Source organism: Hemicordylus capensis, chromosome 1 (genome assembly GCF_027244095.1).
Source record: "Hemicordylus capensis ecotype Gifberg chromosome 1, rHemCap1.1.pri, whole genome shotgun sequence".
Classification (NCBI taxonomy): Eukaryota; Metazoa; Chordata; class Lepidosauria; order Squamata; family Cordylidae; genus Hemicordylus; species Hemicordylus capensis.
The window spans coordinates 407,029,161-407,055,163 of record NC_069657.1 but is presented as its reverse complement, the minus strand read 5'-3'; the positions used below and the strand labels follow the sequence as shown (position 1 = coordinate 407,055,163).

At 46.1% G+C, this 26,003-nt stretch overlaps 1 protein-coding gene across 1 annotated transcript in view; it reads left to right on the top strand.

The window, feature by feature from the left end:
• The window catches only part of GALNT14 (polypeptide N-acetylgalactosaminyltransferase 14), a 373,865-nt gene that overhangs the window by 272,517 nt on the left and 75,345 nt on the right, over positions 1-26,003 (top strand). Inside the window, exons 4-5 of the mRNA XM_053306849.1 lie at positions 16,170-16,237; positions 16,594-16,659. Coding sequence (XP_053162824.1) covers positions 16,170-16,237; positions 16,594-16,659 — 134 coding nt within the window. The remainder of the gene's footprint in view (positions 1-16,169; positions 16,238-16,593; positions 16,660-26,003) is intronic.

Genomic DNA, 26,003 nt, shown 5'->3' with positions numbered 1-26,003 from the left:
CCGCTACCACCACAATATCAAAGAAATGGGGATTTCAGCAGCCCCATAACTCCACTTGGGGGGCACCAGGGTGGCCCAGAGTGGGGTGTGGTGTAGTGCATATAGGGTGCCAACCACCCCCAAACTTACAAGCCCATGGGGCACTGGATTTTGTTTTTTCTGAGGTGTTCTGAGAGTAGATTCTTGGTAGGAAATGAGAGTGGATTCAATGTTTGTCATTGAATCCACTCTCATTTCCTACCAGAGTATCTACTCACAGAAGAACACCTCAGAAATAACAAAACCCAGTGCCACATGGGCTTGTCATTTTGGGGGTGGTTGGCACCCTATATGCACTACACCACACCCCACTCTGGGCCACCCTGGTGCCCCCCAAGTGGAGCTGCTGAAATTCCCCATTATTCCCTATGGGGGGAAAGCTTAAAGACACACAAACAATTCTTTTAAAATCACCCCTTTCGCCAATTTCTTTGAAATCTGGGTGCTAGCAGGCACGCATTAGGGCAGTACCAGCTGACCCACTCTTCTGCCCCCGAAACCCCTTTTCTGCCCCAAATCTGCCCCAAAGACATGCTTTGGTTTGGGGCGGTATAGAAATGTATTAAATAAATAAATAATAAACCTCAAAAATTCTTTTAAAATCACTCCTTTGCCCAATTCCTTTGAAATCTGGGTGGTAGCTTCCTTGCACCTATTGGGCACTACCACCTACCACAACCCACTCTGGGCCACCCTGGTGCCCACCCCCAGGGGGAGTTATAACTAAGGCAGCTGAAATACCCATTATTCCCTATGGGGAAAAGCTTAAAGACGCGCAAACTTCAAAAATTCTTTTAAAATCACTCCTTTGCCCAGTTTCTTTGAAATCTGGATGGTAGCTTCCTTGCACCCATTGGGCACTACCAACCATCACAACCCGCTCTGGGCCATCCTGGTGCCCCCCATGTGGAGCTATAAGGCTGCTGAAATCCCTATTATTCCCTATGGGGAAAGGCTTGAAGATGCACCAACTTCAAAAATTCTTTTAAAATCACCCCTTTGCCTAATTTCTTTGAAATTTGGGTTGTAGCTTCCACCCATTGGGCACTACCACTCAACCCACTTTGGCCACAAAATGGTGGTCTGACTCTCCTAATTTTTCAGGTCTGAATCTGGGGTGATTTGTTTTGTACCTAAACCTGGGCAACTGAGAACAGGGGTGATTTGTTTTGTACACATATCACCCAAATTGGCCGGATTTGGGTACAAATCATTTTGTACCCGAATCGTTTTGCACATCCCTAGTATAAAAGTTACACTGAGGTTAGGATCCAATTTAAAAATAATTTCAATATATTATTATGGGAGAATGATGCAGTTTTGCCCCATTCAGCCCAGTCTAATGGTTGCAGAATGTATTCAGAGTCCCTGCAATTAGAGGTTGTTCACCATTCTCGTTGGTGCTTTCCTTCACAATACAGAAGGAGATGGTGACAAGAACAGGATAGCAGCTGCTCTTCAGTACCATGTGCATATGCCCTGAGGAGCTTTGGATCCCAACACCTGTTCCCAAGGCACAGGGAGAATCTACTGATGTTGCCCTCTCCTCTGTCATATTGATGGATGGGTGTGCAGCTATTGTCACCTGGAATATTTTGTTTTTATGGTGTTTTACATGAGCGATAAGTCCAACTGGCAGAATATTTGGGTACCACCACATGTGGTGGTGTTAGTGCGAGGAATGGAGTTCATAGTGGCTTCATCGCATGCTCTGTTATCCTGTACAGACTGCAAATGTTGCTCTTCAAATGCAGTTAAGGCCTCATGGCAGAGACCACTCTGCTGAAGTCTGTCCAATGCAATAAACTACCAAGCTTTGATATTATCATGCTTGCTTTATATCCAAGGAAGGGCTGGTCTAGAATAAGCTCCCATGCTCAGTTGACAGTAGAGCACAGTTGTTTGTGTACAGTAAGTAATACACCATCTGGATAATAGAGCTATCCAACCAACCCATGAAGTTGGGCCTCAGCAAGCATGCTCTCTGTGTCAGGGTTTTGACACCTCTCCAGTACCGCCAAGTAAGGATACTGCTGATACTTAAGGTTAAACTAGATGAGGCACTGGCAATCCATGACTGGATCTCCTGCATCTTTACATTTCTTTCAAAAGCAGCCATGGGATAAGCAGAGACGGGCAGTATCTAAAATACGAGTTTTTAAAATACGTATTTTCAATACTTTTGTATTTTGTCTTCAAAATACTTTTCAGGGAAGTATTTTGTATTTTGTGTCTAAAATACGTTTGTTCGGATGTTTTATATTTTATATCTAAAATACTTTTTAGAAGTATTTTGTCCATCTCTGGGAATGGGTTCAAATGTGATTGGGAACACAGTGGAGGGAGGGCTTAATGCTTTTCTTCTGTTTCCATTTCCTTGATGTGAATCAGCCCTACAGGCTGTTGTTTGCATCATTACACATATGCTTTTCCTTTTCAGACAAATAGCAGCAACTAAGGATATATAAGATTTACACTAGTGGTGTGTGAGAAAAGGGTTAAATACTGCTCTTCCCTCCATGCCTTGCCCCAGTCCAGTTTATGCCCACTCATGGCTACTTTTCAAGAAAATTTAAAGAGACAGGAGGAGATCTTGTCTCTTAGCCCCATCTCATCCAGTTTGGCCCCTAGTTAGCTACCAGATCACTCCAGTCTAGGGATGTGCGTTTTGTTTCGGATACAAAACGTTTTGTGTGCAAAACAGGCCATTTCGGCTGTTTTGTAGCCAAAACAAAACACCCAATGCTCAAAACAGAAAATTTTGTAGCCAAAACAAAATGTCCCAGTTTCAGATACAAAATGTTTTGTTGTTTCAGCTGTTTTGGAACTCCATTTTGCAATCACAAAAAGTGTTTCTCCTTCAGTCTCCATTTTGAGTTTTGACATCTGTTTGAGTTTCCAGCCCTTCCAGCCCGCAGATTGGCCAGCAAAAGCACGGGCTGATCTGCTGGCAATTGCCTCCTTATTCCTTTTAAGCAAATTTAAGGGTAAATTTTACCCTCATTCGCTAGTGGGGCAGTGTGCGTTTACCCTAATTGGCCAGTGGGGCAGTATGCATTTCATTGTTGTTGTTTCACACTGTTGAGTGTAGATCAATTGCATTTCAGATGGGGGGGGGATGTGCATGTGCATGACCTTTGGAAATCTGCCAGATTTTTCCCAAAGCTCTGCTGTTGTTGATGTGTGATATTGATGTTATTGGGGTGGATTCAGGGCAGAAAGGGGGCTTTGGGGGCAGAAGAGTGGTTCAGGTGGTAGTGCCCCAAGGGGTGCCTGTTACAACCCTTATTCCAAAGGAATAGGGCAAAGGGCTGATTTCTTAGGAATTGTTGAAGTTTACGCTTCTTTAAGGTTCCCCCCGCCCCAGGGAATAATGGAAGTTTCAGCAGACCCATAACTCCACCTGGGGGGGTGGGAGCGAGTGGTGGTGTAGTGCATATAGGGTGCCAACCACCCCCATGGGTTGCTAACCCATGGGGTGTGGGTTCTGTTGTTTCTGAGGTGTTCTGAGTGTAGATTCTCTGATAGCATATGAGATTTTCAACGACAAACCATGAATCCACTCTCATATGCTACCAGAGAATCTGAATCTACACTCAAAACATCTCAGAAACAACAGAACCCAGTACCCCATGGGCTAGCAACCCATGGGGGTGGTTGGCACCCTATGTGCTCTACACCAACACTCGCTCTGGGCCACCCTGGTGACCCTCAAGTGCAGTTATGGGGCAGGAATTATGGAGGTCTATCATTCCCTATGGGGAAGAACTTTACGGACACGCAAACTCCATTACATCTTTAAAAATCAGCCCTCTGCCCAATTCCTTTGAAATAATTCTGGCAGCTTCCTTGCCCCCACTGAGCACTACCACCCACCCTACTCTGCTCTGGGCCACCCCTTTCCCCCCAACATGAAGCTATACTTTTGCTGAAACCTCCATTCTTCCCTATGGGAAAAACCGTATACTTCAAAAATTCACCAAAAATCAGCCCGTTGCCCAATTCCTCTGAAATTTGGGTGGTAGTTTCCACCCATTGGGAACTACCACCCCACCCATTAGTTTTTCCCTGGGGCCATTTTTTAAAATCCAAAAACATTTCAGATTTGAATTTTGCAATTTTGAACAAAGAACAAAATTGGGGTGTTTTGGATTGGCTGATTTCGAACAAAGAACAAAATGGGGTTTTTTCAGATTTGGGTCAAAAGCAAAACAGGGGGAAAAAACGCACAACCCTGCTCCAGTCTACAATGTGCATGTGCACAACATTTATTTATTTATTTATTTATTTATTTATTTATTTATTTATTTATTTATATACACACCCAAAGATGCAGGCCCAATAAAGAATCACACAATCACAAGGTTTTTGTTCCTAAATTAATTCTACTGGTTCATTAAAGTTCCTTTTAAAATTTTGCTTTCCTTCCATTTTTACCCATTTTGGTTTCCAGGCAATCGGCGCCTGTTAAATATTCCACCAAGCATGATATTGCTCTCCTGTCTCCCTATACTGACATACTCACTTGCAGTAATTTGCTGAACTCAGCTCCTGTGCTTGGCTTCCTTTTTTAAAAAAAGCCCTCAGAACCAACAAACCTATTAATAATAATAATTAAAAGAGAACTTGACAAGTGGGAACAGCACATCTAAGAGTGTGTGTGTGTGTGTGTGTGTGGTGTGTGTGTGTGTGTGTGTGTGTGTGTGTGTGTGTGTGTGAAGGAGGGAGGGAGAATGTAAACCTTGTATGAACAAAGAGGAAGCAAGCAATCTTAGCTGTTATTTGTTAATAAACTGCTGGTATTTGGAGCAACAATAAGCCAACCTTCATCGTAAACTTTTTTGTTTAAAGAAGAAGGCTAAAATGGTCTAGAAATCAGTATTATCTCACCTTTAGATTGGGCCATTCTTTTAAAAACTGTCCAGCTGTATGAAGATGGGTTGAGTATGTTAAGGCTGCATAACACATTGAGGCTATTCCAACGATCCCTGGAGCTTAGGGGAGCTTAGCCCACTTTCCAGGGATCGTGGGAACCTCCGCTCTCAAGGCGGCTAGCCCACCTAATTCCCCCTCCTCTTAAATGAGGTTAATGGAGCGCTTGCTTCATTAACCTCTTTTTTTTTTAACCTCACTCATTTTTTTGCTTGTGTGCCGCTGCAGCACGTGGTGACACATGAGTAGACCCCCAACTGGTAGGCTACAAGCAGCCTCCTGGGCTCGGGGGTCTCTCCAGGATACCCCGCGTGCTTGCGCGGGGCATCCTGGAACTTCTGTGGGTGGCGTGGCCCTCGATTCCCACAGCCCCTGCCGGTTCCATGTCAGAGCTGCCCGCCCAGCTACGAGCAGCTGCTCATCTGTGGGGAGAGATGGGCTAAGCCCACTCTCCCTGTGGACCCAGAAGAAGCTCTTCTCATGGATCGTGAGAAGAGCTTCATTGAATTTCTAGATGTCAAACCTAGACTGCAATCCAATACAGAAGCTGGGTTCACACATAATGTAGAACCTACTTGCAAAGTCAGTGACCAACTTGTCCATGACCATCTGAATCCATGCCAAGATCAGAACAAGGTCACAAAGATTGTCAAACAGATGTGTAACCAAGATTTGAAGTTGTTTTGCCATAAGTACTGGGGCAATTCTCACAATCATCTGGGGCAGGTGGGGAGGGCACTGGGGGAAGGCTGCTTTCCACTTTCCTTCCCCCAGACATCCAAGCGGGTCGGCTTCAGTGCTCCTCCCATGCACCCAAATGGACAGCCTGCTCTGTGCAGCTCCATGAAGCATGGAGCAGGGTGGGGAGATCTGGGGCCAGAACTTGTTGTTCCGGCCTCCAGGCATACCTCAATGCAGTGCGCGGCACAGACATTGCATAGGGCATTTTTCCCTTCAGATGGACACTCTATGCGCCTGTCTCCGTGATTCCTCAGGCTGCACTCAGCCTGAGTAATCACACGTGGTAGCTGGGTTAAGGGTGCAAGAGCACCCTTAACCTCTGATAAAAGCCAGATCTGTTAAGTGGGTTAGATGGGATCCACAAGGATCCCACCACTTCTCACGACCAGCATAATCCTGCTTGGGGTAGCCCAGGCAAGGTTAGGCTGATCATGAGAAAAGCCTCACTGTCTGCCCTGGGGTGCATACTACAAGGCTATTCACACTCATGTGCAGAACCGGGCATGTTCTGCACGGTTTTGCACGTGTACATGAATTGCTGGGATCAGCCCGCTCTCCCTGCTAGCTCCATTCAGTCGAGTCTCACTGATCGTAAGACTCGCCTCTAGATGTTTGAGCACTGCAAGATATTCCCCTCAGGGGATGGAGCCATGCTGGGAAGAGCAGAAGGTTCCAAGTTCCCTTCCTGGCATCTCCAAGATAGGGCTGAGAGAGATTCCTGCCTGCAACCCTGGAGACGCCACTACCAGTCTCTGTAGACAATACTGGGCTAGATGGACCTATGATCTTAATCAGTGAAGCAGGTCTCATGATCAGTGAGACCCGCTTTTGCCGGGTTTGCAGTGAGAGCAGACTAAGCCCACTCTCCCGGTACATGATAAGGCAGACCTGCCTGGGCGGCCGGATCGGCCGCCCACATAACTGCTGGCTCCATGAAAGAGCCGGCAGGGCCTGGGGAGTTTGAGGGCCCTGCGGCCCCTGGAAGCTCCAGTATGCCCTGCGCGAGCGTGCAGGGCATACTGGAGAGACCCCCAAGCTGGGAGGCTGCTTTTCAGCCTCCCGCCGGGGGGTTACTCATGAGTAGCCGCGGAGCCACACCGCAACTACTCACGATCCCCAAAACCGAGTTTGTGGAGTGCTCACTCCGCAAACCTGGTTTAAGGGGTGAGCTACTTGAGCGGGTTACCCGCTCAGGAACTACCGGGCTCGTAGCCAAGCCCAGTGGTTCCCGCAGTGGACAAAATCTTCGTCCCATCGTGTGAATAGCCTCAGGATACGGCAGCTTCCTATATCCCTTTGTAACCCATGCTCTTCATGAACCTTTGGTTTGTTCCTTGTTGCTTTTCTACTAAAAATGGTGAGAGCAGTTTACAATACTTTCAAAAAACAAAAATATTCAAGAAAAGCATTTTAGTCTTAAATGACAATGAAATACCCCAAAATAGAAACTACCTGGAAAGCACAAAATCACTGAGGCTATTCCCACGATCAGCCAAAATTGGGCTAGGGGAGCTTAGCCCGATTTTGGCAGATTGTGGGAGCCACCGGGCTCACAAGCGAGCCCTGTTGCCTCCCGGTGGTTAACCCACCTAAATACCCCTCCCCTAAAACCGTGTTTGCAGGGCGAGTGCTCGACAAACCCGGGGTTTTTTTATTTTGAGTAGCTGTGGCGCAGCTCCATTCCATGGCTACTCACGAGTAGACCCCTGGAGGGGAGGCAAAAAGCCACTTCCCAGCTCCGGGGGTCTCACCAGCATGCCCTGCGCACTTGCGCAGGGCATGCTGGAGCTTCCTGGGGCCAATTTGCCCCTGCTCCCTCCAGCCCCCGCTGGCTCCGTTACGGAGCCAGCAATCGTGTGGGTGGCCAATCTGGCCACCCAGGCCTCCTGCCCGGATCGTCTACAGGGAGAGCAGGCTTAGCCCACTCTTCCAACTGTGTTTCCCAAACCGGGTCTCATCAGTCATGAGACCCGGCTCCTAGTCTGACATCCTGGGGCTATTCTTATGATCACAAAAATCGGGCTAGGAAAATCCTAGCCCGATTTTTGTGATCGTAAGAACCACCGGGCTCACAGCCGAGCCCGGTGGTTCTGGAGCGGCTAACCTGCTCCTGTAGCCCGCCCCGTAGCCCGGGTTTGTGGAGTGAGTGCTCCGCAAATGCAGGCTATCTGCTCGTGAGTAGCCGCGGCTACTCGCGAGTAGTCCCCCGGCTGGGAGGCTTAAAATCTGCCTCCCCGCTCGGCGGTCTCCCCAGTATGCACTGCGCGCTCGCGCAGGGTATACGGCGGCTTCCGGGGGGCATGCGGCCCCCAAGCTCCCCAGCCCCCGCCGGCTCCATCTCGGAGCCGGACATCGTGTGGGCGGCCAATCTGGCCACCCAGGGCTCCCTTCCCACTCACTACTCCTGAGTAGTACTATTGAGTAACTTAGTTTGGATTCCAGCCATTAGAAATATGTATAAACAGCAGCAGTTTTCAGTTTCTCAGTTTTCCTGCTTCTGTTTGTCTTTTTATGGTTGTTTAACTGATTTTAAGGTTTTACATGTGATTTTTATGGCATTTTATTTTATTTTAACTTTTGTAAAGCCGCCTTGGGGTGTTTTATGAAAGGCAATATAAAAATTGAACAATAAATAAATAAATTCCAGTTCCCCAGTAGACTCACTCTCAACTCATAGAAAAGGCCTTCAATTCCTTGCATATTTACTTATAGTTCTTCATATATTTACTCATCAATTGTAATGGATAAGGAAGGTTGCCTGGCAAATTTCCCTCAGGTGCCTGTTTGTTGGTTGCATTTGTTTATAAATTTATATACCACTCAACTGACCAAAGCCCTCAAATCAATTTACAAATACAATAAACAATAAATAACCAAACTGTAGAGGAATAAAAACAAATACATACAACTCTAAAACAATAAAAAACAACCAGTAAAGCTTATACAGAGCCAGCAAAGATTAAGAAACCAGAAATTACATGTTAAATGCTTGTCAGAAGAAGACAACTTTAGCCTGGTGCCTAAATGTATGCAAAGAATTTGCCAGGTGGAACTCCACAGGGAGGGCATTCCCCAGAGAGGGGGCCATTACTGAAAAGGCTCTTAGAGGAGAGCCTGCAAAGATTACCTTAAAGAATGGGCAGGGACATATTTGAGAAGGAACTTGGACAGGTAGATTGGACCTAAGCCATGTAAGACTTTCAAGGTCAGCACCAACACTTTGGTTCCACAAGATCTGTCTGTATAGCCTGCTTCACATGTGGTTTTGCCATGTATTCCCGCACATGGGACTGGAGGAATCACCAAAGAACAGAAGCGACCATCTTGGATATGTGAACCAATTTAAGCGATGTATGTGTGTCTGAAACACTATGAAGTGCCTTGCTTCTGGATAAAAGGGATGCCGTCTGTGGATAAGAACTCTGAGATAACATTTCTTAGATGACATCTGAATTTGGTTGGATAGATTGTGAGGCTATTCAAACAAGCATGCAAAACTAGGCTAAGGGAGCCCAGCCTGGTTTTGCATGCTCTTGCGAACCACTGGGATCGTGTCTGATCCTGTTGGCTACACAATGGCAAACGCGCCTACGTAGCCACCTTCTAAAATGAGGTTAAGGGAGCAAGTGCTGCCTTAACTGCATTTTGTTGATTGTGTGTTAGCCGCACACTAGTATGTGTGTGTGTGGGGGGGAGGAATCCCAAGTATGCAGCGCACACTCACACAGTGCATTATTAAGACTCCTGGTGGCAGAGCGGGGCGGCACGGTGTGGCACGTCCCAGCACCCCAACCCCTGGAGCTATCGGGCAAGCTGCAGGCAAGCCACAGGCAAGCCGCTGCTTGTCTGGGTGGGCAATCTGCATTCCCAGGGACTGACAGTAGATCGTCTGAAGGGAAGGGAAGCTTAACCCTCCTTCCCCACAGACAGCCTGCGAGCTCTTCTCACTGATCATAAGAAGATCTCTAATGCCTCAATTATCTTGCAGTGAAGCAAATTTAAGGAAGGATTTCAACAATGAATAAGTTCAAATACTTAATTTGGTCTGAAAACATTAATTAACTAACATTATTTATCAATACATTCATTAAAGACCAATAGAAATGAACATTTTATTATTCTTTTAATTGTATCTGTCCCTTGATCAGAGTTTATGATAATCTGTGAGGTGAGTCTCACGATCAGTGAGACCCGCTGGAAAGGGTTCTGCGGTGAGAGCGGTCTTAAACGTTGCCTGCAGACACTCAAGACTACAGCCCTGGGGGGCCAGATCGGCCGCCCACACAACTGCTGGCTCCGTCACGGAGCTGGCGGGGGCTGCAGGGATCGGGGGCTGCGTGGCCTCCGGAAGTTCCAGGATGCCCCAGGTGAGTGCACAGAGCATGCTGAAGAGATCCACAAGCCCAGGAGGCTGCTTGCAACCTCCCAACGGGGGTTTCCTTGTGTGTTGCTGTGGCGTGGAACTGCATCACGACAATAAACGATCAGAAAACCCGTTAAGTGGGTTATCCACTTTGGGGAAACTGGGCTCACCTGCAAGCCTGGTTGTTCCCATGGTCTGTGGAAAGCGGGCTAAGCTTCCTTAGCCCGCTTTCCACTGATAGTGAGAATTGCCTCTTTATCTTTCTCATTTTTGAACAATAAACTGAAGATGATTTTCTTTCCAGAAAATGAACGATTTGTCTATGTCAGGAATCCCCAGCCTTGGCTCCCTAGAAGTTGTTGAATTGCAACACCCATAATCCCTGGGCATAATGACCACCATTATGGTTGGAGAGTATGGAATTTGTAGTCCGACAATCTCTGGGGACCCAAGATTGGAAACAGCTGAGCTATGCTGTTTAAAGAAAAAAGATAATCATAAATATCTTCAAAAAAGCACCCATACCGCCACATTTTCTTTTACATGGGCTGCATTCACCGTGATCACCAAGCATTGCTGTGGAATGTGACATGAGGACACAGTTTTTCCACGCAATCCCAGTCAGATATCTGCAGTTAAACTGCATTGGCTGGTATAGATATCTAGGATCTGACCCTAGTTATCTATCCTGGTTAAATGCAGTTTAACTACAGCAGTTTGACCAGGATTGCCCGGAAATTCCAGATTCTCACATCAAACTCTGAGCTCATTCACACAATCCAAAACTGTTCTACCCAGATTTGGGAGCTGTGTATGCTCCCGGTTTTTGGTTGTGTGGAAGCAAGGTAGGAGGAAAACCTGGGTAGCTTCTTGTCCTACCTTGCTTCCACACAATCACTTCTACCCAGGGTTTCCTCTTACCTTGCTTCCACACAACTGAAAACTGGGAGCACAAAACTCCCAAACCCAGGTAGAACACAGTGAGACTATTCACTCTATGGGAGGAAATCGGGCTAGCGGAGGCGATGTGAGCCCGGATGTGAGCCCGGTGGTTCCTAAGCAGGTAACCCGCCAAGGAACCCCTGCCCTTACTCGTGTGTTGCCACGGCGCAGCTCCACACCATGGCTACTCATGAGTAGACCCCCAACCGGGAGGCTGAAAAGCAGGCCCCTGAACTCCCCAGCCCCCAACAGCTCCGTGACGGAGCCGGCAGTCCGCTCTCCCCGCAAACCCCATAGAGGCTCTTCTCTGTAATCGTGAGAAAAGCCTCAGTTTTTGATTGTGTGAATGACCGCTCTGTCGGAGCACTCAGCAGTCCTGGTTAAGTCTTTAAGCATGCTCAACATGATCATGAGAACGCAGCCATTGTTGAGCGACTCACTGGTTGTTGTTTTTTTGACGTAAATTATTTTAAGAATTTGTTGAAAGCAATATATAAATATTTATAGTAGTAAAAACAAACCAGTCCTCATTTCAGTTATCATGTAATCATGTTGAGAATGGTTGTCATAATTAAAGACATACACAAATTATAACCTATAATTAAAGACATGCACAAAACTTTGCTCTCCACAGTCTGCCAGTTCCCAGTGCTGATATTCCCACCAACTTTAGGATAAAGTTGCAAAAAGATCTTTATCCTAAGTAACAATATGTTTGTGCTTACGTAATCTTCTCCTATTTCTCCCAGAGTCCACACTCCAATACTGAAAAAAATTTAGAGGCAAATTAAATTACTAACAAGATTTAAAGTAATCAACTTAAACAAATACACATTTTACACATATACATAGCAAAAACAAAAAACTCAATCCCTTGCTCAGAAGGGAAGAGGAAACAAACAAAACCCCTGCTAACTGAGCAAAGAGGCACCTTTTAAAGTGGTGGATCTCTTATACGAAGCAGTGGGAGAGCATTAACTGTCCCTATTCAAACCCAGCACAGCATCCTTCCAGTTGATGGCGTCTGCCTTGTGTTCCTTATTAGATTATGATTTTCTTTTGGAACAGGAAAGCATCTTTGTTTCTTTGTTTGTTTTGTTTTCTATGTAAACCACTTTAAGGACTGAAAAGCGATATGTAAGTAGTGGTAGTAGTAGTAGTAGTAGTAGTAGTAGTAGTAGTAGTAGTAGTAGTAAAACAGACCACTGGAATCTCAAATAATTTTGTAATCCACACAGGATCAATGAAGCAGCCACCTCAAGCTTCTCTGTAATTAGGGGCCCCCAGTCTCTCTGGCTCCTGGTGCTGACTTTCTGACTGATTGATGCTGGAGAGCAGAAAGCTATTTCTCAATTCTCTGATTTGACAGTTCAGTCTGTCTTTCCTCTTCTTGTAGCAAACTCTCCTCCTTCTTAATCTCACTCCTGCTAAAGATCTCCTTTTTTCCTCATGAAGTCAGAATTCTTTTCCTCATAGATTCTTCCCTAGGACAACACACAAGGGCCAAAAGTAATTCAATGCACACCACATCCAACATAGGGCTACATAAACTCAGAGTTACACTTTTAAAAAAACTTTTCAATAACATTTCTAACTCTTGGTGTTGATTAGCCTCAAGAACATGAATGTGATGCTTGTATAGTTTTATTATGGTTTTGTCTGCATTCTCTATACTTCTTTGAAACTATTTACACTGTTTTACCATAGGCACTTCTATCTATATTATTAATTCTCCAAGACGGGCCATGCGTGCGGACGTGGCAGAAAGGAGGCGATTGGCTGACAGAGGGGGAGATAGTTCAGGAGTAGCAGGAAGTTTTGTGGGGCGGCTGAAAAGCAGTTTGGCAGTTGGCTTGGGGGTGCCATGAAGCGGCAGGGAGCTCGGAGGCTGGGGGCAGCTTCGGGGGCTGGACAGTTGGCTCTGGGGGCTGCGGGCAGCAAATGGTTGGCTGAGCTGTGCCGGGAGCTCGGAGGCTGTCAGGTGACAGTCCCTGGCAGTGGCAGGTGGAAACAAGGACTGCAATTCAGAGATAGAAAGAGAGAGGACACAGAGAGAGAGAGAGAGAGAGAGGGAGCTGTGGGGAGAGCAAACGAGAGAGTTACGGGAGCTGTGGGGAGACCGAGCGAGAGAGTTGCAGGGGCAGCGAGAGTGAGCGAGAGAGTTTCGGGGGTGGCGAGAGCAAGCGAGAGATTTGCGGGGGTGGCGAGAGCGAGCGAGAGAATTGCGGGGGTGGCGAGAGCAAGCGAGAGAGTTGTTGGGGGTGGTGAGAGCACAAGAGAGAGTTTTTGAGGGCCAGAGCGTTGTGGAGGTGGCGAGAGTTGTGGGGTGCTGTGAGAGCGTTGTGGGGGTGGCGAGAGCAAGCGAGAGAGTTGGGGGGGAGTTGTGGGGTGTGGCGAGAGAGTTGTGGGGGTGGTGAGAGCAAGCGAGAGAGTTGGGGGGGATGCCACAGGCTCAGTGCACGACCGCACAGATGCTCTGTGCAGGGTCAGCTAGTTCTTTTGTAAAATGCTAATGACATGCACAGTACCCTGCAGACAGACAGCATAGTGCAGTGTTTAGGATATAATACTAGGAATCCCAGATCCAAATCCCTACTTGTGGTGTGCACAGACCGTTTACTGTGGTTTGGTCTGAATTTGAACTCAACTGCGGGTCCCAAACCATTTTGGTCAAACCGACTGGCATACGTAGAGGCCATGTGAGTGCTGGAGCTGTGCAGGCTGCCGGGGGAGTGCTGCTCCTCCAACAGCTTCTAGACAGCTTCAGTACCACCGGTAAGCACCTTCTCATTTACTTTTAAAGGTGCCTCTCACCGCCCACACCCCCAATGGTGCCCTCACTGGCCACCCAGCTCGCACCATCAAACTGGTTCACTTCAAACCAGGTTTGATTCTGTTTGATCTCAGACCAGCCCCCTTTTCTGAAGGGCAATCCAGTTTGCGATTGAACCACTCAAACCAGCCTGGTTCACAGCAGACCAGTTCATGATTGAACCGGTTCTCATATCCCTTATCCCTACTCAGTCACATTGCCAACTGAGTGACCTTCAGTCAGCCATTCAGCTTAACATACCCTTCAGATTTGTTGTGAGGATAAAACAGGGGAAGAAAGAACCACGTATGCTACCCTGAATGCCTTGGAGACGTGGAATAGTAAATAAATAAATAATACTCCTAGATCAGGGCTTGACAAATCTCAGGCACCAGGGAGTCATGGTACCTAAAAATTTAACTGTGTGACTTAGATTAAGATATTTGGAGTTACTTAATAAAATCTTTATTTGACCCGGGCACCCTTGTTCCTGTTCTGAGTACGTTACTTGTGAAGAGGGCAAAGGGAAGCCCATTTATTCTTTCCCTCCACAGTGTCCTTCATGAAGTCCCACTATTTTGTCAAGGATCCATTGAGCCTCTTCTCGCGATCAGTGAGAAGGGCTAGAGGGCAGTCTATGGGGAAGGCAGGTTAAGGTTCCCTTCCCCGCAGACAATCCAGCCGGCATTGCTGGCCACAATCCCTGCGCGCCTAGACAATTCCCCACATGGTGAGCAGCGGGGAGGGTCAAGAGCTGGGATGTGTTGTCCCAGCCCCCAGAATTACAATGATACACTGCAAGTGCAAAACTGGACTGGGCTCCCCCAGCCTGGTTTTGCATGTGTGTGTGAATAGCCTCTTAGTTTTGCTCCTAAATATTTGGGCTAAATCCAATCCTAAATCTAACAAAAATGTGTCAAGGCCTGTCTTAGATCAAGACAGTCTTTGATTCCCCTTTGGTTTATGAGGGAGCTTCAGACTGTGACTATTGCTATTGCTCTGTTCCAATAGTAAGTTGATGCTGCTGCATCCAGATTTCCTCCTGGATGCTCAGGTGGCAGCTATAGCTAGGAGCCATCTTGTTATTACTTTCATCTGATTTACCCACTGTGTGCCCTTCTAGGAGATGGGGAGCCTGCTGCTTCAGTCCATGCCTTGGTTACCATGCAGATTGATTACTGCAATGCTCTCAATGTGCAGCTGCCCTTGGAGACTGCTTGGAGATGCACCTGGTGCTGAACTACTTTTGGGTAGTGCTGGGGTTAGGAAGCAGATATTGTGCTAGTTCAGCTGCACTGGCTGCCCGTTTGCTTCACAGCATGATTCAACATGCCAAGTACACACTATAAATTGCAGTGTAGAAGGTTCAGCCAGCACTGCCAAAAACCCTGTGGGGGATGCAAGATGTCTCTTGCATTGAGCATGCAAGGAAATATTGAATCCTCCCAACCCCATCCCTAGAATCCCTCGACAGGTCTTCCCTCCACATATACCCACAAACACACCCCATAATGACAGACATTTGCTACTTTAACATTAATCTATACTCTCAGGATTTAAGAGTGTGCACAAACTGTTCGATCACGGACCAGTCTGCCATGAACATCGATGGTTCGATCGCAAACCAGACAGCTTCCAGGAGAGTCGGCTGGCCATGATTGAACCGAGCCTGATCTGCGGCAGACCAGAGCAAACCAGTTTGGTGGTTCAAGAGGCTATGCTTGTAAAGGGGAATCCTTTACAAACAAAGGGGAATCTTGGCTTAAATAAGGCATGCGTGGAGACCAGATCAATTTCAGATCCGCACCATGCAGGCAGGCTGCTAGGGGGAGCACCAGCCCAGTAAGCATCTTCCATCTACTTTTAAAGGTGCCCCCTTGCCGCCGCCTCGGCTGCCCTTTAGAAGCCTTATTAAAGCCAGGATCCCCCATTGCTTGTAAAGGGAATCCTCATCAGATTTCCTTTTACAAGCATACCCCTTGAACCGTCGAACTAGTTCGAATCAGCCCGAACTGGTTCGATCAAGCAGACCATACCAGCCGGTCGGTTCGAACAAACCAGTTCGCAGACCAGCGGTTCAGTTCAAATTTGCTTTGAATTCAAAGTAAACAACTAAAATAAGTCTGTGTACACCCCTATCATGATTTAAGACCAACACTTGTCAAATGTGCTTATTGTGAGAATTATTCTCCCACATCTTTTTGATGTACATGAATTATTGTATCAGTCTCCTTCTCCTGTTGCCACCCACAGATTGTCTCTTCTTTAGGCAAAATGTGTACATTGCATGGATTTGTTTTTCTGAAACTCTGTCATGTGTTTTCTCTTGTGATTCCTCAGTGTTCTGAATCGTACTCCTGTGCATCTTGTCCATGAAATCATATTGGTGGACGACTTCAGTGATGATCGTAAGTGGCTCCCTTGAGCTTGAAAATGTGGCTCCCTTCAGCTTGAAAACGGGAAGGAGTGGAAAGGGCTGTGCGCTGGGGGATAGTTTTGCAAGAATGAAAAGCTGAGATTGCTGATGCCTCATAGATGTTCTCCTCTGTCTCTTATTACCCGGCTTCCTCGGCTTCCATAAAGTGATAAAGTGGCTTCCATAAAGTGATGGGCCACCACATACTTATTTTCAGATATGTTACCTGGAGTTAAGTGTGCATGTTAGATCCTTAGTGCTTACTCACTGCCCTCCTGTTGCTTAACTATCCTGAAAGCCTGTGAATATTTAAAACAATTACATGTCTCTCTGTTTGTGTTTCCAAAGCGGATGATTGCCGTTTGCTGATCAAGCTGCCCAAGGTGAAATGCTTACGCAACAGACAAAGAGAAGGTAAGAGAACAAGCAAAATAATAGGGGGGGGGAATGTGCCTGTGTTTGGGTCTTGTGCTTGTAGCATGCTTAGCTCACATGCTCCTTTGTACTCCTTCCTGAGGTAGAGTTCTGGGTTGCTTGGTGGTCTGTGCCTTCAGAAGGAAGCATTTCTCCGATAATAGGCAATTCAGGCCCAGTGTGTCCAGGACAACATTGCAAAACAGTGAATGCTGAGCCCCTGCTATCCTTTTATTTTAAAAAGTTTGAAAGTTATCTTAGTAAAAAAACTCATTCTCTCAGCTTCTTCACAGATAAACAAAACAAACACTATAGCATCAAATGATAAAAGTGAAGAGTCATGTGACAGAAATTTCCAGGCTGCCTCACAGCCCCTTCTTGACATCCCTTACTTGTCAGCATGAAGCAGGGACTGCCCAAGATTTTGGGGTGCCTGAGGAAATGCGTCATATGCCACCTTGCCCTGCCCCACCAGGGCGCCCCCTCCTCCTTTTAGTCTTTAAGGGAGTGGGCAAGTAGGGGTGGCTACTGGTATTCCCTTCTGCTAACATCTACACCACTTCTTGCTCTGCACTCCTTTCAAAGCCTACACGGGCCAGATTGTGAGCTCCACTCCAGGGTGAGTATTCCGTCTCACTGACGCTTACACACTTTAAAAGGGAGGTGGAGTCTGACAGCACCTCTTCTCTTCTCACCCAGTTTATCCTTGAAAGCCTGATGGGGACCGAACAGCCCTCCATTTCTTTGAGCTTTGGAATGAGTGCAGGGCGAGGAGGGGATTTTGCCAGCACCTCTTCTCCTTGCCCCATGCTTAAAAACTGTAAGGGTTGGATCTGACCCTTGCAGGACTGGGAAATGTACAGGCAACGAGAGGAGACTGTTGGCACGGCAGCCCCTTCCTCTCATTCCCTGCTAGCCCCTGCTAACTGAACAAAAGAGGCACCTTTTTAAAGTGGTGATTCTCTTTATTGAGCAGGGGGAGAGCAACTGGCACTATCCATCCCCAGCACAGCTCCCCGCCAGTGACTGTTGCTGGTGTCTATCCTACGTTTCTTTTTTAGATTGCGAGCCCTTTGGGGACGGGGAGCCATTTTATTTAATTTATTAATTTATATCTATGTAAACTGCTTTACATAAACAAACAAATGGATCATTGATCAAATCAATCCAGAATTTTGACTCGAGACACAAATGACCAGGCTCAAATTATCATACTTTGGACACATTCTGCAAAGATCCAGCTCCCTTCAGAAGTCCATAATGCTGGGGAAAGTTGAAGGAAAGAGAAGAAGAGGACGGCCAGCAGCAAGGTGGATGGACTCGATTATGACAGCAACGAATGCACCACTAAGAGACGTTAAAGGCCAAGTTGAAGATGGATCATGCTCAAGAGATACTATCTATGTGGTCACTAAGACCACATCAACTTGATGGCACATAAACTGCTTTGGGAACTTTTGTTGAAAAGTGGAATATAAATATTTGTCATATTTATATCTTCATATTCTTCACCCCTTTGAAAGTCTGCAGCCTTTGAAAGAGACAAGGGGCATGGTGAGGAGGCTACCACTGCTGCAGCGACCATCTTTACTCTTCTTCTCCTTCTGTAAGGAGAAGAGAGAGTGGAGAAAGGGGAGCCATTGCAGTAGCGATGACTGGCTGACAGCTGGTGCTTCCCAGTGGGGGAGGGAAGTCCACCGGCCCCCTGCACCTTTCCCCTAAAGCAACCACCCCACCAGGCCACATAGAAGGGCTGGCGCTGGCACAAAGGATGCAAACTAAAATGCAGTTTCATTTTGTGTTGGAGTTGATGTAAAATTATTATGTCTTAATTTGGGGCTTCACAACACCAGCTCTCCTGCAGATGTTGGACTACAACTTCCATAATCCCCCATCCTTGACTATTGGCCACTATAGCTGGGGATGATGGGAACTGTAGCCCAGCAATAGCTGGAGGGCCAAAGTTGTGCAGCCCTGTCTTAATACATGCATTTTGCCCAGTTCCATAGCAGTTTGATCTCCTCACCATTTTCTTCTTCATAGTGGACTACAAAGTAGACTGTTTCATTTCCAAGGAGAAAGGCTGAGCTGATGGGCAATTTCAGTGGTTAATGCCACAAGTGAAACAACACAAAGTGAATGTCCTTAACAACCTTGTCAATAATGCTAGCCAAGCTTCTTTCTGCCTCTGTCCTTCTCCCCCACCACCATAATCATAGCCTCCCACTCTCTTGACTCCCCCTTTTTGACTCCCCCCAACTGCCTGGTAACTACACTTACTGACTCTCCCAGCTCTCTCTCAGGCTGCTGTCTATGCTTCTCTTTGTGGACAGGGAAATGCAATCAACAGATGTGCATGTATATCTAAGGAGCCTGGGTTGGAATAACACCATTGTCAAAGATTAGTAGCTTATTCATGGTCAGATTTCTCCCTCCCTCAGCCTGATCCCCACATCAATGCATGAGGCTAAGAATAATGTCGCAATGCTGTTGTGAGGAGGAACTCAATGCTTCTCATAGCAGAAATTAACTAAATGCAGAGAGCTGAGTAAGCAAGTTTTTCAGGTCAATTGCAATATTTTTGGTTGAGGGCAGTCCATCTTACTTGCCTGTTGGATAGCCTCTGAGCCAGTTGGAACCAGTAGTAAAGTAACACTCTATCACAATCCTAATTTGCTAATAGCAAGAGGAGCCCATTGAAGGATATAAATGTCACTGTAAAGCTCGCCTTGAATTAAATAATCAATAAACACCCAATTGTAGATGTGTAATGCTTGTTTATTTTTATGGAGGCAGTTTAAAATTATAAAATAACCAATAAAGAGGGCCCCATTCAAAATGAACCAGCCTCAGATATGACTAATTATCGAGTCTAGCAGACTCTCTGTGGCAGAGAGAATTCCCCTCTCCTAGTTTAGGCAAAGGTAAATTGAGGCACAGCGTACCGCTAGCCACTGTTGATCTCACTGTGAGTCAGGGCAATATTTGGAGGAGTAAAATTTATGTGGCTGATCATAGGTGAGCCACAATGAGGAGAGTCATGACAGCCATATGTACAACCCTCAGTACCAGAAGCATTGCTGGAAGCCTGGAGGTCATTCACATAGAGGCTCTCCACATGAGCAGTGTGGAGAACCAAGGAGGGTTTGGCACTAGGAGTGGGTCAAGCATGCTCTGCCTGCACACAAGCGGCTAGCCCACCCTGGGTGGCCAGATCGGTCGCTCACATGATTACCAGCTCCATCACGGAGCCAGTAGGGGTGGCGCGGATCAGGGGCTGCACGGCCCCTGGAAGTTCCAGCATGCCCCATGTGAGTGAGCGGAGCATCCTGGAGAGACCCCCGTGCTGGGAGGCTTGTTGCAGCCTCCCGGTCCAGGGTCTCCTCGTGAGTCGCCACAGTGCGGAGCCGCACTGTGGCAACTCATGATCGGAAAAAATGCATGCTCCGCTAACCTCGTTTAAGGGGAAGGGCACTTAGGGAGGTTTGCTGCCGGGAGCTGTGCACCTCCTGTTGCAGCACATGACCAGGAAAAACTGGGCTAGGCTCCCTTAGCCCAGTGTCTTCTGGTTGTGGGAATAGCCTCACTATCAAAAACTGTGTTCTACCCAGGTTTGGGAGCTGTATGTGCTCCCAGTTTTCGGTTGTGTGGAAGCAAGGTAAGAGGAAAACCAGGGTAGAAGTGATTGTGTGGAAGTAAGGTAGGAGGGAAACCTGGGTAGCTTTTTGTCCTATCTTGCTTCCACACAATCGAAAATTAGGAACACACACAACTCCCAAACCTGGGTAGAACACAGTTTTTGATTGTGTGAATGACCTACTGGTCTACTATGTGAAACCTATGACCCTTCAGAAGACGCCAGTTTGTAGGTGTCATATGTGAGACTCCAGTGAATTATAATAGGTGAACATTTGTAGCATGAAAAGGGGCTTTCAGGAGATCCTCCAAAGCTAACTTTCCCATGCTGATTCTCCTGCTTGCAACCCCTTTTGGCAACGACTTCCACACCAGTTATATTTTGAACAGGACTCTTCTTCTTGCTGGCTTCTTGTTCCAGCCAATTGGAGACCACATGGCTACCATGATGACATCATGGTACCACATAGACAATTAGATTTGGCTGTATAGTGACATCACAAAGTCAAATCAGAGTGATTGCTTGCTGCCCTCACTGCAAATGAATATCTATGACCAATAGAATGTTCAGGGCTTATAATGGCAGAATGTTGAAACTGTAGCGGAAGAATGGCAATTCAACTCCCATTAGATGAGCAAAGCCAGTTTGGGGAGAATTCAGCCAACCAAGAAGTCTGTGACAGGATCAGAAAGCTGATCTTAAGACTGAAAGGGGAGAGAGACTAAACAAACAGCCATCTCTGGAGAGACAAAAATGGAGACTAACACTGGGAGAACAAAGAGGGGAGGAGTCCAGCACTTTTATCCATGACCCTAACACCCACACCCACCCACCCCCACCCCGGCCAGAGGTCATTATGAGACATTGCAGCTGAGAGCTGATGCTGCCAGGGTCCTAGCTCCAACATGAAACAACTTCTTATCTTAACTATATTGGCGCTACCGTACTAGTAAAAATTTTGGCTCCTTTTGCAGGTTCTTTCTTTGAACTAAGAGAAACCCTGCTGTAGGCACTTTCCTTGAAGAATCTCTGAAACAGAGTTTGTGTTTTGCCAGGGCAAGCTTTTTGCAAACACTCCCTGCTTTTGGCTCAGCCCTAATCATATCCTTCCTAGAGGCTCTTTCAGGGTTCATTCCAAACCAGACCTCTTCTTTGCTGTATCCAGGGACATTAATGATGCACTGCTCCATTACAACAACCCAGCCTCCAGACTCCCCCACTTCCTCTCTTCTCTTCAATCCTGCTGCACACCTGGGTTAGGAGCCCTACCAGGGAGCTGCATATCACTTTGCCAATACATTAGTGTAGTTCTCGAAACAAAACCTGAGCCTGAATGTAGCATCAAGTTTAACAGGACTTCATTTTACAAGCCACTTACTTTTGTTTTCAATAGTGGACCTCTATGGTAGGTAGCAAGCTTAAAGCAACAGGGCTCCCTTTGTACACTTTACCAGCGCTTGAATGAGATGGACAAGTCTAGACAAATGTAGCATGTATTTAAAAATCCCTCCCTGATATCTTAACATGGTTGCAGTGGCTTTGATCCAGAAAATCTCACATGCATAAGGACACTTATGGAAGGCACCTTGCACCTCCCCACTGCAGTCCCTTTTGTGTCCCCCTGAAAGCACTGTGTGCCCTCCAGAAGGTAGATATGCCATGACTGGTGCCTTCACTCAATGTTCAGAAATGTCTCCTCCCTTTGCAGCCCCCATCTTCCATCCCACTCAGTTCTGAGGATCCCTTTACCCTCAGGAGAAGTTTTATGGGGGAACAGGGGGTTCTTTTTCCAATGACACTCTATGGATGTGAAAGCTGGACTTTGAAGAAGCAAGATAGAAAAAGTATTGACGCTTTTGAACTTTGGTGCTGGAGAAGACTTTTGACAATACCATGGACAGCCAGGAAAACAAACAAATCAATCCAGAATGTTCACTAGAGGCACAAATGACCAGGCTCAAACTATCACACTTTGGGCACATTATGTGAAGACCCAGCTCCCTTGAGAAGTCCATAATGCTAGGAAAAGATGAAGGAAAGGAAAGAAGAGGATGCCCAGCAGCAAGGTGGATGGACTCAATTACGACAGCGATGGATGCACCACTGAGACCTTAAAGGCCAATTTGAAGACAGATCATCCTGGAAAGAATCTATCTATGTGGTCGCTAAGAGTCGACACCAACTTGACGGCACTCAATCAGTCAGTCAGTCAAGGGGGTTACTGTAGAGAGGAGGATGAGGGAAGTCACTGCCTGTGTTTCCTTGTGCTCGTAGTTCTTTGGGTAGAAGCCAAGGTTTCTAATGTAGGTCTAGGTGTAAGTGGGCTTTCTGGGTGAAAGTGAGTCTGGTAGAAGTGGCTAAATTGGAAGTATGATCAAAGGTCAGTGCCTTATCAGAATTGCTGGACTACAACTCTCATTATCCCCAGCCATAGGGGCTCTCAGCCAGTTTGACCTCTGTGGCTGAGGATGATGAGACTTGCAGTCCCACAACATTTGGGGATCAAAATTCGAGAACCCCTAAGCTAACCTCTTGCTCTGAAACCGTAACCTAAATGAGCTTTTTTCCTAGTTCCGTTCTGATTTGCATTAATGAAAGGTTTTTAAATAATTGTTCTCTACTAATTTGAGGTTAGAACTATATTCTTGTATAACTTGACTCTTCAGTGTGGTCATTCTGTTTCCGCTGAAATCCCCATTTATTGGGGGAACATATTGATTGCAGATTTTAATCTGGTTTTAATTGGAGACATTTCTTATGAAATGGAATGTGTGTATTATATTCCTGTAAGCTCATGGTCAATAACTGCTGGCAACCAAGGCATTGCCTGCCCCTCAAAACAGTTTACAAGTCCCCACCTCTTGTTTCTTTCTTTTTTTAATCTTCTAAGCTTCTTAAAATTGCTCAGAGAGACAGAGACTTGAGGGCACCAGAGAACAGAGGAATGCTGGCCCAGTAACTGCTTCCGCTTTAGGCTCTCCTTTCTTCTGGAGATGCGAGGCAGGAATGGATATTCAAACCAGGCTGCACCAGAGAAAGCAAGGATTCCCTCTTTGCTGTCTTTTGACCTTTCCTCTCCTACCATCCTCCTTCTGGGTAACCAGACTAAAGAAGGGACCAAGGCGTGGTCATCACCTTCTTCTGATATCAATCACATGAGCTGAGGCAGTGCTGCTTTTTAGTCTGTTGCTGGGGCAATGTTGCATATGGGAGGAGCCATACTGCAACTCCCCCTCATCCTAGCATTACTCCAGTTTCCCAAAAAGTTGATTCTTCCATGGGTATGAACTACATTATGGATTCCTCTCATGTGGGAGTGAAAATAATTGTGCTACAATGGTTTCTCTGCTGCTGGCCCGGCTGGCCCTATGATAAATAGCATCGTAGGAGAGGAGTCTTCAGTTCTCTCCCTCCCCGCTTCTGCCCCATTCCCACTCCCAGTTAGTTTACCCAGCGGTATCATGGTTGGTTTATCAGCTCAGTAGCCCTTTCAGGCCTGGGCAGAACATGGGGCTTCCTCCCCTCAATAATGCTCTCCAGCCTGTCTTTTCCCACCATGCTTTCGTGGAAGCCAGGTGACAAGGGAAACTGAGAGAGGCATGATAATGACATGAGGCAATATCTCCTAACTGATATACCCCAATTCAGGCAGCACAAAAGGGGAAGTCATAGATATGGGTGGTGATGGTGGTGGTGGTGGTGGTGATGATAAATGAACTTTATTTGTTAGCCGCTCCATAACAAATTGTTCTCTGGGTGGCTCACAACTGAGCTTGAGCTGAGCTTCCTAGGAGAGCATTGGGAGGGCACTTGGTCCTCCATTCCTCAGTCTCCCTTCATTTTGTTCTGCTGCTAACCATAATTGCTGTTTAAACAGAAATCTCTCAGCATAGAATTTGTTTGAGGTGGTTTTTTAAAATATATATTGCTTGTGACATTAGTTAAGGGAAAATTATCTTGTTTAGCTTTAGCAGAAACTGTAATATTGATTTTAGTTGTTAATTAGTTAAACATTAGACAGTTAAATGAGTTTTCTTTTAAAGGAAAACTTTTAATCTGTTGACATTCCTAGTTTTCATGCTGCATTTATTAATTTGCCTACCTGAAATTTCTATTACGGCAGCTGGAAATTCATTTCCGTAGGTTAGTGTACTGTGAAATCAACATTCACCAGTAACCAAATTCTGCCAGTCTGGTCTACCTCATATCAGGGAAACTGAAATGGAGCATTATTAAAACTTACCCAACACTGCCCCTTACAGACTGCTTGGTGGACCATGGTGTCCAGACATTCCCCATATCCTTAATGCAATGACTTGGCAGTAAAAGCCAATTCATGCTTTTACCTTTTGAACTTGGCTACAAAATGTGCTCAAGTTTCGTAAGCAAAGTACACAAGAGGCACTGTCAGTTGTGAACAGAGCCTGTGCATTTTAATGGCTTTGCCCACAGAAAATACAGCAGCAGCAATCAGAAAAGGATTGGGGGCCCCGTTTGTATGGAAAATGGGCATCTAAATCTGCTTGAATAATTCACAATTGACTGTGACCTGTATATATTTTATCATCAAACACACTTTTTTTTGTACCTGATATTGGAAAAAAAAAATTTATTGATCCTAAGGGACAAACTAGATGCATATCCTGTATGTCAGAATGTGGGTAATGCTGATTTGAAATTTTCTATAAAGCAGGGGAATGGGAGTCAATTTAAAGTATTGTGCCTGTATTTTTCTCCCTCTGCTATTAACAGCTTAAATGGGTCTATTTAAGTAAGGGGGGAAAGTGTGGAGGGAAAGGGTTAGGCCAGGCCTGCTCAACTGCCCCCCCCCAGCTGTTTTGGTCTACAACTCCCATAATCACCAGCCACAGTGGCCAGTAGCCAGGGATTATGGGAATTGTAGGCCAATATCTGCAGGAGAGCCTAAGTTGAGCAGCCCAGGGTTAGACCATCTGCTCTCCAGAGCTATGGACTGATCCATAGGGCTGAGTTAGCAATATAAGAGGACTTTGGGAGATTTATTCATATTCAGATCTCCTGCCTCATATCTAGTTTGGCCCTAAATCCCCATTTATTTTAGTAGAACAGAAATAAATGAAAATATGGTTAGGACCATGGACAGAGAGCAATTCCCATGATACTCTAGATTTACTCAGAACTGGCTAGAGTAGACAATTCCTCCAGCTAGTTGTGTAAACTAAACAATTGTTTGATCATTCTATAGTTAATTCTGGGGCCAGTGGGTTGTAGTAGAGGTTAGGTCTATGCAAATTCAGATTTGAAAATTCTGATTCTATTCCAAAATTGCCACAAATCAGTAAAAATGGATAAAATCCAAATCCAACCTCCCCCACAATCAGATTGATAAAGTTGGAATTAATTCTGAAATATCAAATTCAGTTTGCAAAATGGTGCCATTTCCCCCCAGTGGTGAATAAGCAATTTAAAACACACACACACACACACAACTTGTCATTTGTTTCTAAAGCCTTGAAATTTACCACACATGTGGGGAAGGATGTCAGAGCCTCCTGTCATAAATATGAAGATACTTGGTTAATTCCAGGATTTGGGGGGGATTTTTGGAATTTTTGTTTTACAATGGCTAAAAATGAGAAATCTGGCTTGTTTCAAGCCAGAATTTTAGAACTTCTGAAACTGAACACCTTCCTTAGACCATCATTCCACCAGCATGTGAAGGAATCTG